The sequence below is a fragment of the Salminus brasiliensis genome, chromosome 10, assembly GCF_030463535.1.
Source record: "Salminus brasiliensis chromosome 10, fSalBra1.hap2, whole genome shotgun sequence".
Classification (NCBI taxonomy): Eukaryota; Metazoa; Chordata; class Actinopteri; order Characiformes; family Bryconidae; genus Salminus; species Salminus brasiliensis.
Genome location: NC_132887.1, coordinates 32006198 through 32020427, shown reverse-complemented (window position 1 = coordinate 32020427; position 14230 = coordinate 32006198). Strand labels below are relative to the sequence as shown.

Sequence of the window (14230 nt, the reverse complement as noted above, 5' to 3'; positions counted from 1 at the left end):
CCTGCTTAACTTTTTAACTCTCCAAAGCTTATTACACACTATGGTGTATTACTCAGTAACTACAGGGACTTCTGTACAAACTGGTGGAGCTATTCTCTGGTAATAGACGTTTGTTATAACACTTTCGGCTCAACGGTGGGTTTGGGTACCTTTTCAGGTCAGGCCAGTTGATCCCTGATATTTTTCCCTGTTTTCTATTTTTATTTTTGGGGGTCAATTTTTGTATTGACCCCCACCGCCCCTTTTATCAGTGACATAGAAACGGCTGTATCTGCTTTGTCACGTCATGGACAGAATGGATGGGAGATGGTGAGGAACAGTGTGCAACCCTAGTCCTCACACAATATGCACAATTTGTCAAAACACATTTGCAGTTATCACAGTTATTAGACTCTCTCTCCCACACACTCATACCTGTTGAGGTTGCTGGTTTATTCCTCTGGTCCGGCAGGGGGTAGGAAAGGGTGAGTGAAGAAACAGCAACTCTCCTGAGAGGTAAGACACCTAAATACTCCCCAGACCCTGAGGTGCCCCCCGTTTGCTTTGGCTGTGTCCTCACTGCCTGTAGTCACTATTGGGAGTGAGTTTGTGTGTGTTCACTGCCACAGATGGGTTTAATGTGGAGGCTAAATTGCATTGTACTGCTGTGCTATGGCTATAAAGGACGACCTTGATCTTATCTAAGTTTTAACGAATCTAAACACATTCAGTGAAACACAGAATCTACAGTCCAATGAAAACATTTGGGCACAGTTAGCATTCATTAGTTATTACTGAAAGGGTGTTTATTAGCTTTTTAGCAGTTATATATGTAAAATGACTTAATGGTTTATTAGTGTAATGTCCTCCGTAGCTCTTTTTGCCATCTACATGAACTAAAGCCACCAGAGTTCCACGTCAGTGCACTTCAGTGCCCAATTTATTCTCCAGATGTTGCTTCAATTAGTGGTCAGTGTGCATCTTTTTCCTTTCAGACCTGGACGACCCTGTGGTGACAGTGCACCAGAGTGTAGGAGAGGCTAAGGAGCAGTTTTACTACGAGAGGACAGTTTTCCTCCGCTGTGCTGCCAACTCCAACCCACCGGTGCGGTACAGCTGGAGGCGCGGACGTGAGTTTCTTTCCCAAGGCTCTGATAAGGGCGTGGAGATCTACGAGCCTTTCTTCACACAAGTAAGCCTTAAAACATCACACCAAGTAAGGCTGTTACAATCATTAATTTCAATAATTTTATTAAAAGAGCAATTACAATAATGTTCTGGATGAATCTGCAATTATGTGGCATGTTAATAATGCATATTATTATAATTATTCTACTTTTTTATTCCTGTTTTATGTTTTTTATTTATTTATTTTTGAGTGTTATGATTTTTTTTTCAATGCTAAGTTTATGTAATTGTTCTAGTAAAGTATTTGGAAATCTTTTAAATCAGTAGAACTACTTTTTATTTTTTTCCCCTTTATTTTATTTTTTAAACATTTAAAAACAATTATTTGATTATTCTTTAATTTTTTAATTTAATAACTTAATTTGAAACTGTGGAGGAGTCTCTTAAGGTGTTTGAGGAACCTTTGAGAAGTGTTTCTTAGAAGAAACAGGTTCCTTTAAGGTTCATCAAAGCACTTTAAGAGATTCCACCACAGTTTCAAATTGAAGAACATCATATCAGCATATAGAAGAACATCAGGTGCATATTAGTGACTATTCTTTCACTGTGTCTCAGTAGAATAATAAGCACACCCAGCACAACTCTTGTGCTTTGGGTTAGCATTCAGTGTGAATGCAGGAACTCACTAAAACAGGTGGGGGACAAAAACAAGCCCATTATAGTCGTGAGATTAGCGACATGCTAAGTAAAAGGAAAGGTAAGACAACCTGGATTAACAAGTCTATTAAATGTGCATGAAAAGACTCCTAAGACCATTCACTCAACTTTGTGCTTGCAGCCATTCTGCAGAATGTTTTGCCACTCAGTCTGACTAAAGGGGGTGTGTTCCAGCAGGAACGTGACCTTGATGCATACCCTCTATAGCCAGTGTGGATTTACAGCTGGTTGGTGTGGCGCAACAGATAACACCACCACCTACCATTGCGTTACAACAACACCATGTGGGAGACCAGGGTTCGATTCCCGGTCTGGGTGACTATGCTGCGCTACACCAATAAGAGTCCTTGGGCCAGACTCCTAACACTACATTGGCCCACCTCTGTAATACGAGTAACCTTGTAAGTCGCTCTGGATAAGAGCGTCTGCTAAATGCCGTAAATGTACAGCTAGGTTTTGTGTAGCGATTATGTAGGTCAGAATGATAGTTGCATTATATACAAAGAAATCTGTCTATATACTTACTATGAATCCTCAGAGGGTCTGAGGGTTGCTTGGTCTTTTAAAATACATATTGAAATATTGAAAAATTGCACGATGGCAGATTTGTCAAGGTACTCCTGCAGATATTTTTCAAGCCATTTCAGAAAGTTTACAGGCAGGCTGTCATGTGAGTGGTCTGCTTTCCTCTTCTCGTGGGATGTCTCAAGCTTTAGGATCTTTCTGACTTTGTCATTTGTGCTGCGACTTCCACCTGCCTGCAGGAGAATCTCTGTGGGACTTGAGTCAAAACTCTTTGCTTTCGCTTCAGAGTCATCATCACTAACAAGCGAAGCAGAGAGCGAAAAGCATTTTGACATCGGGAGTTTTATCTGGACCAGTGGGGAATGCATCAGCTCTGACAGCTTCACAAAGGCCCATTTCCAAACGTGGCCCTGCGACGGTGGCTAACTGCAGGGATATTGGCCACTGAGTGGCATTTCAAAACCCAGAATGCATTCATGTCAGTAATTATTCGCTGGAAGCAGAGCTTTTTTGGACTTGTTCCACTCTCTGTATTCCCAAAGCACAAGGCAAATGTACAAGATCAGCCCATTTGCTTTTGACAAACAGAAAGTTGTGTGTTGTGTCAGACCCAGTCTTTTCTCACTCTTGTGAGGTGAATGGAAACATGAAAAGTGCATAGTGTCTGTCTTTGTTAAAAAAAAAAAAGAGGAAGTACACTTTTAGCTAGGGCAGCATGCTAAGCATTTTTGACAGAATTGATCCCATTACATTACACATACACAGTGCAAGAGTGACGTAATTAAAAGTGCAAGTTGTCCGTTAGCAATGCTAAAAGTCTGTAGAAATATTCCAAACATGGTGAAAATGTGTGAAGCAGTGGCATCTACTGTGATCCCACCAACATAAAATAAATATTGCTTTAAAAAACCACAAGCAAATAAACGAAATAAATCATTAGAAATAAATCACTGTATGTAATGTAACTGCACGTTTTGCTTCTCAACTCATTATTCTAATACCCAACAGTTTTATCTAACGTTGCAAATTTTCCAGATTATGCAGCCCTAGTTAATGGTGTGAAATGAGAACTAGCTATGATGCAGTGCTGGGCGATATGGTTTAAATCAGTATCACAATTAATTGAAATTTTACCTCAATTATGATTATTAACAATTATTTAAGCTGGTGGAGTTGCTAAGTTGGCTAAATGTTCTCTTCCATGTTTTGCTTCCATGTCACAAACTGGATAGGGCTGAACAGAGGCGCATGTCTCCCCAAATCCAAATAATTGAGAAAATTGACAGATCACGTCGATCAGAGGTTCTGAATATCAGTTTCATTTATTGATTAATTGCCCAGCTCTGCAATAATGTACAAATCCTGCATCATACTCCATGATAAATAACTTGTTTGATGGGAATTGTACAGCTACAGAGTGCTAAAATCAATCTGAGCAACATGTAAATAAACATGATAAGCTTGCTTCTTAATTTGGTCGCTTTTGAAACATCAGACATGCACCCGTTCTTTGTGAATATGTAAAAAAAAACTAAGATTGATTGATTCATTTAAACTAAGATTGATTGTTCAAATCTCAGTCATGCTTAAGACATCGGCAGCTGGGGGCCCAAGAGAGCACAATTGGCCTTGCTTTCTCCAAGGTGGGTCAATGCCACTTTCTCCGCACATCACTCCAATGCAATGATGGCCGGCACTGGTGTCTGCTGGCCAATGCATCAGAGCCGAGTGCATGACGCTTTTCTCTCAGCAGTTGGGAACAGGAGGCGATTGCTGGTTGCGCACATGTTGGAGGAGGCGCCTGCCAGTCTTCACCCTACCAGTGTTAGTAGCATTGCATATGATGGGGGAGAATATGTTTGGGTTGGGTGATTGGTGAGTAAATGGGTAAAAAGCAGCAATAAAACTTAAATAAATAAATAAAATAAGATTGACTCAAAAGTTGATTACAAAAATATAGTTTTTTTAGTCCAGCACTGTGATTACGAAGGCTAACATGTATTTTCACCACTAACTACTGTCTGTATGAGAACTGAATTTTGAGTGTCTTGGACAAAGGGGTCAAAACTTCTATTACTGTGAGTAATTACATGATTAGAAAATGAAATAATCCTTAAAATGCATGACATTAAGGATGAAATATTATTTTTAAACATTTCATCCAGAGAACTTGCACCAAGGTCTCAGACATTAAGTATCTTGTTCGGCCAGGTGATATACTCTGAATCCTTAAATCTTGTCCCAACAATCAGCAGCCAAAGGCTCCTGTAAGCAGCTACCTAGTACACCTAGTATACCTAGTGCACATTCAAATAGACAAGGCTGTAAGAACATAGCAAAGTGTCCTCACATAGTCAGTTCCAGACTTCATAGTTTAATGTAAAGAAATGTCAGTTAACAGGAAGAGTGGAGGTCAAGGTTAGGTCTGGAAACTTTCTAAAAGAACTGCTTGTAGGATTGCTGAAAATCAAAACCCTAATTGAATGCAAAGGACCTTTGTGAAGATTTAGCAGACTCTGGTGTGGTGGTGGACTGTGCAGTGATACCTGCAAAACTGAGTGATCAAACTTTGCAAAGGAAAGCTTAAATGCAAAATTCAACTTAACTGAAACCCCACTTCTAAAAGTTTTGACATGAAAGACTCTGGTCTAAAGGGTGAATGATGATGATGTTAAGTAACTGGGGTTGGAAGAACAGAAAGCTGATATTAAAGTATATGCTAAGCTAGCTCTTGCTTAGCTAGCTCGACTATAGATCCAAAAAGTGCAGCTCTAGGTTGAGCGTCTGGTGTTGGAATGATGTAATGCAATATCATTTTATATCTGGTTTGAATGCGTATTCCAGTTGTTAGGCTTAGCCTAGCTTAGATAAGTTAACTAGCAGGTCATTTTCAGACTGCAAACTGGGTTCATCTAAGTTTGTTTCTGTTTTTTCCCCACCTGTTTTCAGTGTGTGGGGTCACGCATTGCCCCCTGTTGCCTTCCTAAATGCATATGAGGAAGTGAGCTTATATGGCTGTGCATAAGAAATTTGACACGTCAGGCTTGTACTCATTGGGAGAGACTGATGTCATTTTTCAATATTGTAGTATTCCTTATTTATTATCATCATACCAACCAACCCTAAATCTTTAGTTTCATGGCATTCTGAAACCCGCTCAGCTTTCCACAGTAACATAATTTCTGATCAGGGATGCCGAAACATTTGCATACCACCGTACATGAATTGGAATGAAAGTTGATTGCTGGAGGACTTTACACACATTTTTCTTTCCGAGCTGCAGGGGGAGACAAAGATCCTCAAGCTTAAAAACCTTCGACCTCAGGACTATGCCAATTACACCTGTACTGCCTCGGTCCGCAGTGTCTGTGGCATCCCCGACAAGAGCATACTCTTTCGGCTAACCAATAAAACAGGTAAGCAGAACAAACCCTTGATTTGTCCAGGTTCAGACTCTCTTTTTTGGTTCAAATTGATGGCCAGGCTAGTGGGTGCATGCTACCTGCTGTGGACTGACCTGATATCTGTGGCATGTTCCAATAACAAATAGACCGTGAGCAGAACAGGTGTCGGAGAGCACGGTAAGTCTGTTAAACTTGATGGCTTGCCAGTTCTTTTTTCCTCCCCTGGCCTGTTGATTGCTGGAGAAGGCTCCCATGGGCTGCTGTTTTCAGCACTGCCCCCACATTTAATTCAGTCCCTGGAAGAACCATATTCTTAAGTAAATGCCCCTACGGCTCCCTGCACTCTTTATCGGCCCCGTCGGGCTTCACCTTCTCTTTTGGCGATGACCTGACCTTTACAGAATCCATTAGAGCCTGATCAGAGCCAGCAGTCTTTCCCCTCTGGCTGTCTCTATTTTTCCCTTTCTCTCTCTCTTTCTCTCTCTCTCTCTCTTTCTGCATCACTATGGCCACACATAGAGCCTATGATGATGATGGATGCTGGATTCAGTTCCTTGACTGATTGCTTTGCCAACTTCAAGGCACTTACCTCACAGCACGCTAGCACTCTTGTGGCAGAAGCATTTAGGGGTAGACTTGATTGTATGTGCCACATGCCAATGGCCTGGAAACATTTCTGAAGGCAGGGTACACAGAACAACCCCCTGCAGCGCTTCCTAAACCTATAATAGCGGTGAGGGTGGTGTGGTTTTCTGAGACTTTGGGAGGTTTTGTTAGTGCTGCTGAGATTTAACAGAATGTTGAAATAATAGAACTGGGAAAACGATAAACTAATTAAGATGTGGAAGGTAACACTAATTTTGGACACCAATATAACTTTAAATTTTAAACTTTAAACTTTAAAAATCATAACAAAAATTATAGAAAAAAGACACTAGAATTAAATATTCAATATTGTCATTCTGCCATGTTAATGTCATACAAAAAGGTCAGAGTGCATGCAAGCAAATAGAGAAGCTTGTGGCTGGATTCATAAAAGTATCTTGAGAAAGAAATTCTTATAAACTTTTTTTCTAAATGCTTGTTTTGATTCTGTTTTAACTGAACTCAGATTTAAAGTATTGAAAAATTTAAAATGTTATTTTACATTGTTTATGAAAAGCTGTGAAATGCAGCATAAAAGACTATGGCCTTCATACGAAAACAATGAAGTGTGTGTTAAGAAGATCTTAAGAAAACAATAGAAAAGACTTTCTTCAGAGAATATTTGAGAACTTATTAAGATTTTTTGGAAAATTGCATTTAAGAACATTTTTATGAACGTCTTTATCCTTGTAATATTTATTAGTGTTCATTTGCAACAATCTTTTTTTTAAAGCTTTTGTGAATCCTTTTTTAAGAAAATAATGTAAAAACAAGGTGTCTCAGACTTTTGGACTCGACTGTAACGAATGGGTATATTTTGCATAGAAGGCATGTAACACTGCTAATATCCAGTGTTTCTTATTGTGAATTATGTATCTGTGGGCTTTACAATAAAACATTTAGAGTAGTAGAAACTGAAGCAAACAGAGATAGCATCTCAGGCCTGGAGAGGAAATTAAAAACATCCAGTATTTCATTGTTTGCCTTAAGATGTTGTATACATTTTAACTTAACTTTAGATTACTAAGGAAATGTTTATGCTTGTGACCTATCAAAGATCCAAACTCATTTCATCAGTGAGATCAGTTCCACTAGCCAAATGTGCCGTTAGCCATGTTTCTTCTGTATGATTGACCTTGCTTAAATCTTTTCAAGCCCACAAATATCAGTCTCAGTAATGTCTCCACATTTTCCCCACAGCATCTCCCACTATTAAGCTGCTAGTAGAAGACCCCATTGTGGCCAACCCAGGACAGACTGTGACTCTGGTCTGCATCACCTCTGGAGGGGAGCCCACCCCAGTCCTGACATGGGTACGCAATGCCGAAGGGCTTCCCAAGAAGAGCGTCCTGAATGGCGGGACGCTAACCATTCCTGCAATCAGCACAGAGGAAGCCGGTGTCTACAGCTGCGTGGCCAGCAATAACGTGGGAAACCCAGCCAAGAAGTCCACCAACATCGTTGTCAGAGGTCTGTATCACGATCTTCATGGCGTATTGTTAGGTTCAAGGAGCTGCAGGGCTGCAGGCACGAGTCATTGTAGTGTTTCCACTTGCAGAAAAGCTCCACTCATAAGTTGCTCAATTTCTCAGCACAACATGAATGGCAAACAACACATAGCTTAGGGTGAGGGTCACATATATACATATATACAATGCATGCAGCTTACATGCAAATAGAAATGATGATGATGCTTTAAACAATCATCTTAAAATGCATGTTGGAATGCATGTTGAACTTATGAGCCTAAGAATAAATGTAAGTTGTTTTTCATAAAAACATTTTGGTCCAATGGACTAAGGTAACTTCATCACTTGTGCTGGCCGTCACTGGCATCTGCCAGCTGGTGCGTTAAAACCGGGTATGCGGCGCCTCCTTCTTGGCACGTTGGTTGCCTGGTGACGTTGCTTCAGCAGCAGTTAAAAAAATTAATGTCTTGACTCGGAGGGGGCGTGTGCTAGTCCACGAAAAGGGGAGAGAATGGGATAACATTTATAAAAAAAAATTAAAAAATAAAATGCACCCATCCAATCCACACATGGAACCATAGATATCCATAAATTAAGTTGTGTGTACATTTCAGCAAGACAATGATCCCAAACACACAGCCAAGATAACTCTCAGCTGAGTTGAGAAAATAAAGCTGCTAGAATGACCCAGTCAATCACACGTCCTGAATCCAATTGAAAATCTATGGAACCAAAGCTCAGAGTCCATAGAAGGAACCGACGGAAGCTTCAGGATTTGAAGAGAGTTTGTGTGAAAGAATGAGCCATTATTACGACAAGGTTCTCCATACAGGAGGAGTTTTGAAGTGGTCATCACCAACAAATGCTTTTGTTTGAAGTATTAAATAAATTATAGATATATAATTTATTTAATACTGCATTTACTAAAGCATTTATTTAATATATAAACTTGGTGCTACAAAAGGTTCTTTGAGCGATGGCATAGAAGACCCACTTTTGGTTCCATAAAGAACCATCTTTGTAATGGAGACGTGACCATTACATTGATAAAGAATATTTGCATCATTTGCATTTGGGGTCTTATAGGTTCTTCATACTCACACATCTCTATGAAAAACATGGTTCTTTATGGAACCAAAAGTGGTTGTTCTATGGCATCACTCAAAGAACCATTTGTAGAACCTTAATTTTGAAGAGTGTAAGGGGACAAAAATGCAAAACGCAGAAAGTCTAATGCAGAAGAGAAGCAGATTTGGAGTGTGTCGCTCTCAGTGGGAGTCTGGACTGTAGCAGCTGTTGTAGCTTATTTCATAGTTACCCCCTCTCAAGAGTGATCCCTGGTGTGCAGAGAAAACTGTTTGCACATCTGGAGGTCCTAGTTTGAGTGTGAATGCTTCTCTGGCTGTCAAGCGACTGTCTCAGAGAAGCAGAATGAAATGGAGCTCAGACTGCATTTGCATGAGGCTGGTTTGGCCAAGACCTAGGATCAGGGGGTGAACGAGAAGGAAGGAGAAACAATATATGTATTTATATTAACTTATATTAGAATTGTAATTAACATTAATTAATTAAGAATTAAGAAAGGTTTAGGGAAGATCAGGTGCATCAGTTTTTTTTTTTTTTTTTTGTTCGTGTAATCGAGCTAACATTAGCATTAGGCAAATTCTGTGCCACTGAAGCGGCCCAATATGTGTTATGCACTACAAAGCTTGCTCTATGTAGCAGCAGTCATTTTGAAAGAACAGGATTGTGGGTGGAGCATGAGTAGGTCATTTGTTTTTTATTCTGAGTAGCTTTTTTGAGAACCGGGATTGGCTTCACAGCACAAAAGATTCTGGCTCAATCTTAATATATTCAGGCCAAGCTGGAAAAGAAGTAAGAGAGTAAGAGGCTTTCACTGAAGTGTCAGTTGAAAGAGATATGTCTCACTATTTTGGTCTGAACATATCTTTGCAGAACTATCCCTTAATCCTTCTACAGTGCTACCGGCAATGCTAAACACAACCCCTATGCCACTTGACCGCACTTCCCCTCTCACATCAGCTGTCTGAATTTTATGGTCCTGGCATAAGTCGTTGAGTACTGATTTCCCTAATTGTCGTGTTAACCTCTTTTGGAAATGTTTGTCATGGCAGAGAAGTAGCATGTATCCTTGTGTTCACAGTTTTTTTTTGCACTCAACTGATCTACAGTAATCTGAGCTTCTATAAACACCAGAAAGCTGAAGCAGATGAAAACATGCAATCCCTTCAGGAACTGAATGTTTTTGATGAAATATCAAAGAAAACTAATGTAAATACTGGTACTTCAGCTGAATATGCATGGAATGTCCTCATATAAACCCCAGGAATTTCTTCAGAATTACAGTCTAGCAAATTCTTACTGTTCTAGCTTTAGCTGAGCTGACACCTGTACGGCTAGAATTTACATATAGTGTTCATTACCTTCCTTCATTTCTGACTTTTTGTTTTTTTAATTAGTTTGTCAATTTTATTTTTCCCTTTTTCTCCCAATTTGGTACTGCCAATTAACCCACCCTAGCACTAGCAATTCTCTTGACACTAGGAGGGTAGGCACTTAACACATGGCTCCTCCAATACATGCAAAGTCAGACACTGCCTCTTTTCGACCTGCCACTGACGCGGCATCGCGGGGCAGGCGACACGCTCAGCTCACGCACTAGCTAACAGACGCCTGTGCTGGTCAACATCTACCCACCTGGAAAGAGCTGGTGACAGCTAGTTTGTGCTCTCTCAGACTCGGGCCGCTGATGGCAAAGCGGCATTGCTTGTGATTCGAACTCACGACCATGTGGCCATAGTGGTAGCACACGGTTCTTCATTTCACTTTTCCGTAACCCTCACATCTGGCATCTCTGGCATATTCTAATGCAGTGTTTTTCTCTGATGGCAGTTTCTCTTCAGCTTCTGACATGAACGTGCTCTTGGCTTGTAATGAACAGCCCCTAAAAGCACTGTGGATGTTTTTTTCCCTCCTTTTTTAGATAAGAGTGTGTGCTTAAAATTCCCGAAAGGCTTTTTAACACCGTAGGGTGATTATCAATGTGTATAACTCCATCTCTTTTATCTGATTCGTAAAGGGGAAATTTGTTAGGACTAAACGCTTTCTGTTGGGGGGGGGGCTTCCCTGCATCTGGGGCTGTTAGATTTGTTGGCCTGTTGTTAAAGAATGCTGCTTATTAAACACTTGCAAGTTGTTCCCATTTATATTTTGTGGTAGACATGGACATTAGAATGTCATTGCGACTCACTCTGTCCCTGTACACTGCTTCAACCAAGCCTTGTGTTAAGTTGTCTAGTCCTCGTAAATCACCACAATCATGCCGTTAAACAGATAGTAACAGTAATGGCTTAGTTGATGGAGGGCACTTCTCATAAGATAAGCCATTCCGACCGTCGGCGGGGTAAGTTTATGAGCCACGAGGCTTCTCTGCTGCACAGATGGCGGAATCTCATTTGCCAGGAAAAAATAAGCAAGGGATTGAGGAGAAAACGATATTACATGTGGAGGATTGTGAACTGCGGTAATCTGGCTGCACACTGCTGGCTGTCTGCGCTCAGCTTCAGCAAGGGCCACCATGGATATCTGAAAAGCCGTCCCTTGTAAGTCGGAGACACAAGAGACAGAAGCATGGGCAGCCAGATAAGGTGATGCAGCTGATTACAGGGCTTTCTTGATGAAACAAAGAGAAAGAGAGAGTGAGAGAAAGAGACCCCACTGAGCATGCTTAAACTGTGTGCCACAAAATGTAGGAGCATCTAGCTTTTCAGAATGTGCATGTTTTCTTTGTCAGTATTTATTTGCTTGCACTCTGTACATTAACATCACTTTCATTATTACTACACATTATTATATGCTATCATATACATATATACATGTATACATATGTATATTTTTGCTATTAAATTGTAAGAACTATTTCTTAAGAAATTGTAAGAAATATTTACAGTATATTTTACAGTCAACACACACACACACACACATATATATATATATATATATATATATATATAGTGCATAAGAGAGATCCCACCTTAAATAAAAAAATCACAATACTTCCTGGCTGTATGGACAATCCTTTGTGGAAGATCTTTTAACTGGTTCTTCACACTTGTTGTCGTTTGTCAAATCATTTCCATTAAAAGGTTATTTTTGGGAAATCATAGTGGTCCATCTGTGGCTTACCCTGAAGAGCTCTTTTGTCACCTTTATTTTTGTGTGTATGTGTAGGAAGCATTGAATATGTGAAGGCAGATGTTGAGGAAGGAACCACAGATTAAGGCTATCAGAAGACTTTGTTACTGTATCAACAGTGGGTTATAAAAAGCAGTGCTATTTTCTGTACTGTCTATTCATTTACTATACCTAAAACATTTATTTTCAAATCGAAATAGAGAATTGATCTGAACAGGGATGCATTTTTATGGTGAACAAACTGATTTGTGAAAACATCTTCACACGCTGCCCACTAGCTGTATGTTACAGTGAATACTGCGTAGCACAGTGCTTATTGTATATAAGGCATTAAACCTTGAACATTATTCCTAACCAAAATGGAAAACTGATCTTGACAATTCTTCCTTTTTTTCATGGTAAATCCACTTTCGATCTGATGTACAGAATTTTTGTTTCTGCAAAACCTCAGGAACAGATAAAGACACCCGTCATAAGAGGAGGTGTAAGGAAGGGAGTGGCGAATCGAAGGCTTGGTCAGCAACACCCATGTGGGTGTAAACGTCCCGGGCAGCTCTGAGTAAGGCTTTCCTGACACACCGCCTGCAGGGCAGCACCATCAATAAAGCACGAATGCGGCTTGCAGCACTCTCTGTTGCTCCATATCAAGCCCTGTCAGTAGTTTTTTCAGCAGATTACGCAGCACGTTGCAGGGGCTGCTGTGTGGACTCCAGCAAAAGAAGCCAGAGTCGCACACTCCGTAATTTATTTATAAGTAGGCGGGGGCAATGAAGGAAGGGGGCAGGGTTTTGCTGAGCCTGCACGCTGCCACAGAAACATACCTTTTTACTTATTTACGGTGGAGATATCATCTCCTGGTTGGGGGGCTTTCCCCCAAATGCCCAACTGTCCTGTTAACTTTCCTTCCAGTTCAGTTCGAAATGTGTCCTCTACATGGAGTTAAGCCCTTAAATGCACACCTTATATATATATATATATATATATATATATATATATATATATAATCATCTTATATATATATATATATATATATATATATATATATATATATATATATATAATGTTTTATAATGTTAGTAGAAACAGTTAGATATGAAGTTTTTTTTTTTTTTGATCGTTTCAATAGGGAATCCTCTTACCCCACGTAGACACATCATTAGATTTATGTGATAAAAGAGCAAAATTGGCTGTTTTGTGAGTTAATTTCCCCTAACTGTATGTAGCGTTATGCATGATTGTCTGATACAGTGGGGAGAACAAGTATTTGATACACTGCTGATTTTTCAGGTTTTCCCACTTGCAAAGCATGCAGAAGACTGTAATTTTTATCATAGGTACTCTTCAACTGTGAGTGATGGAATCGAAAACAAAAATCCAGAAAAATACATTGTATGATTTTTAAATAATTAATTTCCATTTTATTGTGGGAAATAAGTATTTGATCATCTATCAACCAGTAAGAATTTTGGCTCTCACAGACATGTTACTTCTTCTTTAAGAAGCCCTCCTGTTCTCCACTCATTACCTGTATTAACTGCACCTGTTTGAACTCGTTACCTGTATAAAAGACACCTGTCCACACACTCAATCAGTCAGACTCCAGCATCTCCACAATGCCCAAGACCAGAGAGCTTTGTAAGGACATCAGGGATAAAATTGTAGACCTGCACAAGGCTGGGATGGGCTACAGGACAATAGGCAAGCAGCTTGGTGAGAAGGCAACAACTGTTGGTGCAATTATTAGAAAATGGAAGAAATGCAAAATAACGGATAATCTCCCTCGGTCTGGGGCGCCATGCAAGATCTCACCTCGTGGAGCATCAATGATCTTGAGGAAGGTGAGGAATGAGCCCAGAATTACACGGCAGGACCTGGTCAATGACCTGAATAGAGCTGGGACCACAGTCTCAAAGAAAACAATCAGTAACACTCTACGCCGTCAAGGATTAAAATCCTGCAGTGCACGCAAGGTGCCCTTCCTCAAGCCAACGCATGTCAAAGCCCGTCTGAAGTTTGCAAATGACCATCTGAATGATCCAGAGGAGGAATGGGAGAAGGTCATGTGGTCTGATGAGACAAAAATAGAACTTTTTGGTTTAAACTCCACTCGTCATGTTTGGAGGAAGAAGAATGATGAGTACAACGCCA

General features: G+C 40.1%; 1 protein-coding gene across 2 annotated transcripts in view; it reads left to right on the top strand.

Annotated features, from left to right (window-relative positions):
- Positions 1-14230, top strand: part of mdga2a (MAM domain containing glycosylphosphatidylinositol anchor 2a) — a 194436-nt gene that overhangs the window by 83478 nt on the left and 96728 nt on the right. The window contains exons 4-6 of one of the 2 annotated variants that reach the window (XM_072689830.1): positions 975-1171; positions 5633-5765; positions 7599-7868. In XM_072689830.1, coding sequence (XP_072545931.1) covers positions 975-1171; positions 5633-5765; positions 7599-7868 — 600 coding nt within the window. Of the gene's footprint in view, positions 1-974; positions 1172-5629; positions 5766-7598; positions 7869-14230 lie in introns of both variants that reach the window. The other variant, XM_072689829.1, reaches the window with a different exon arrangement.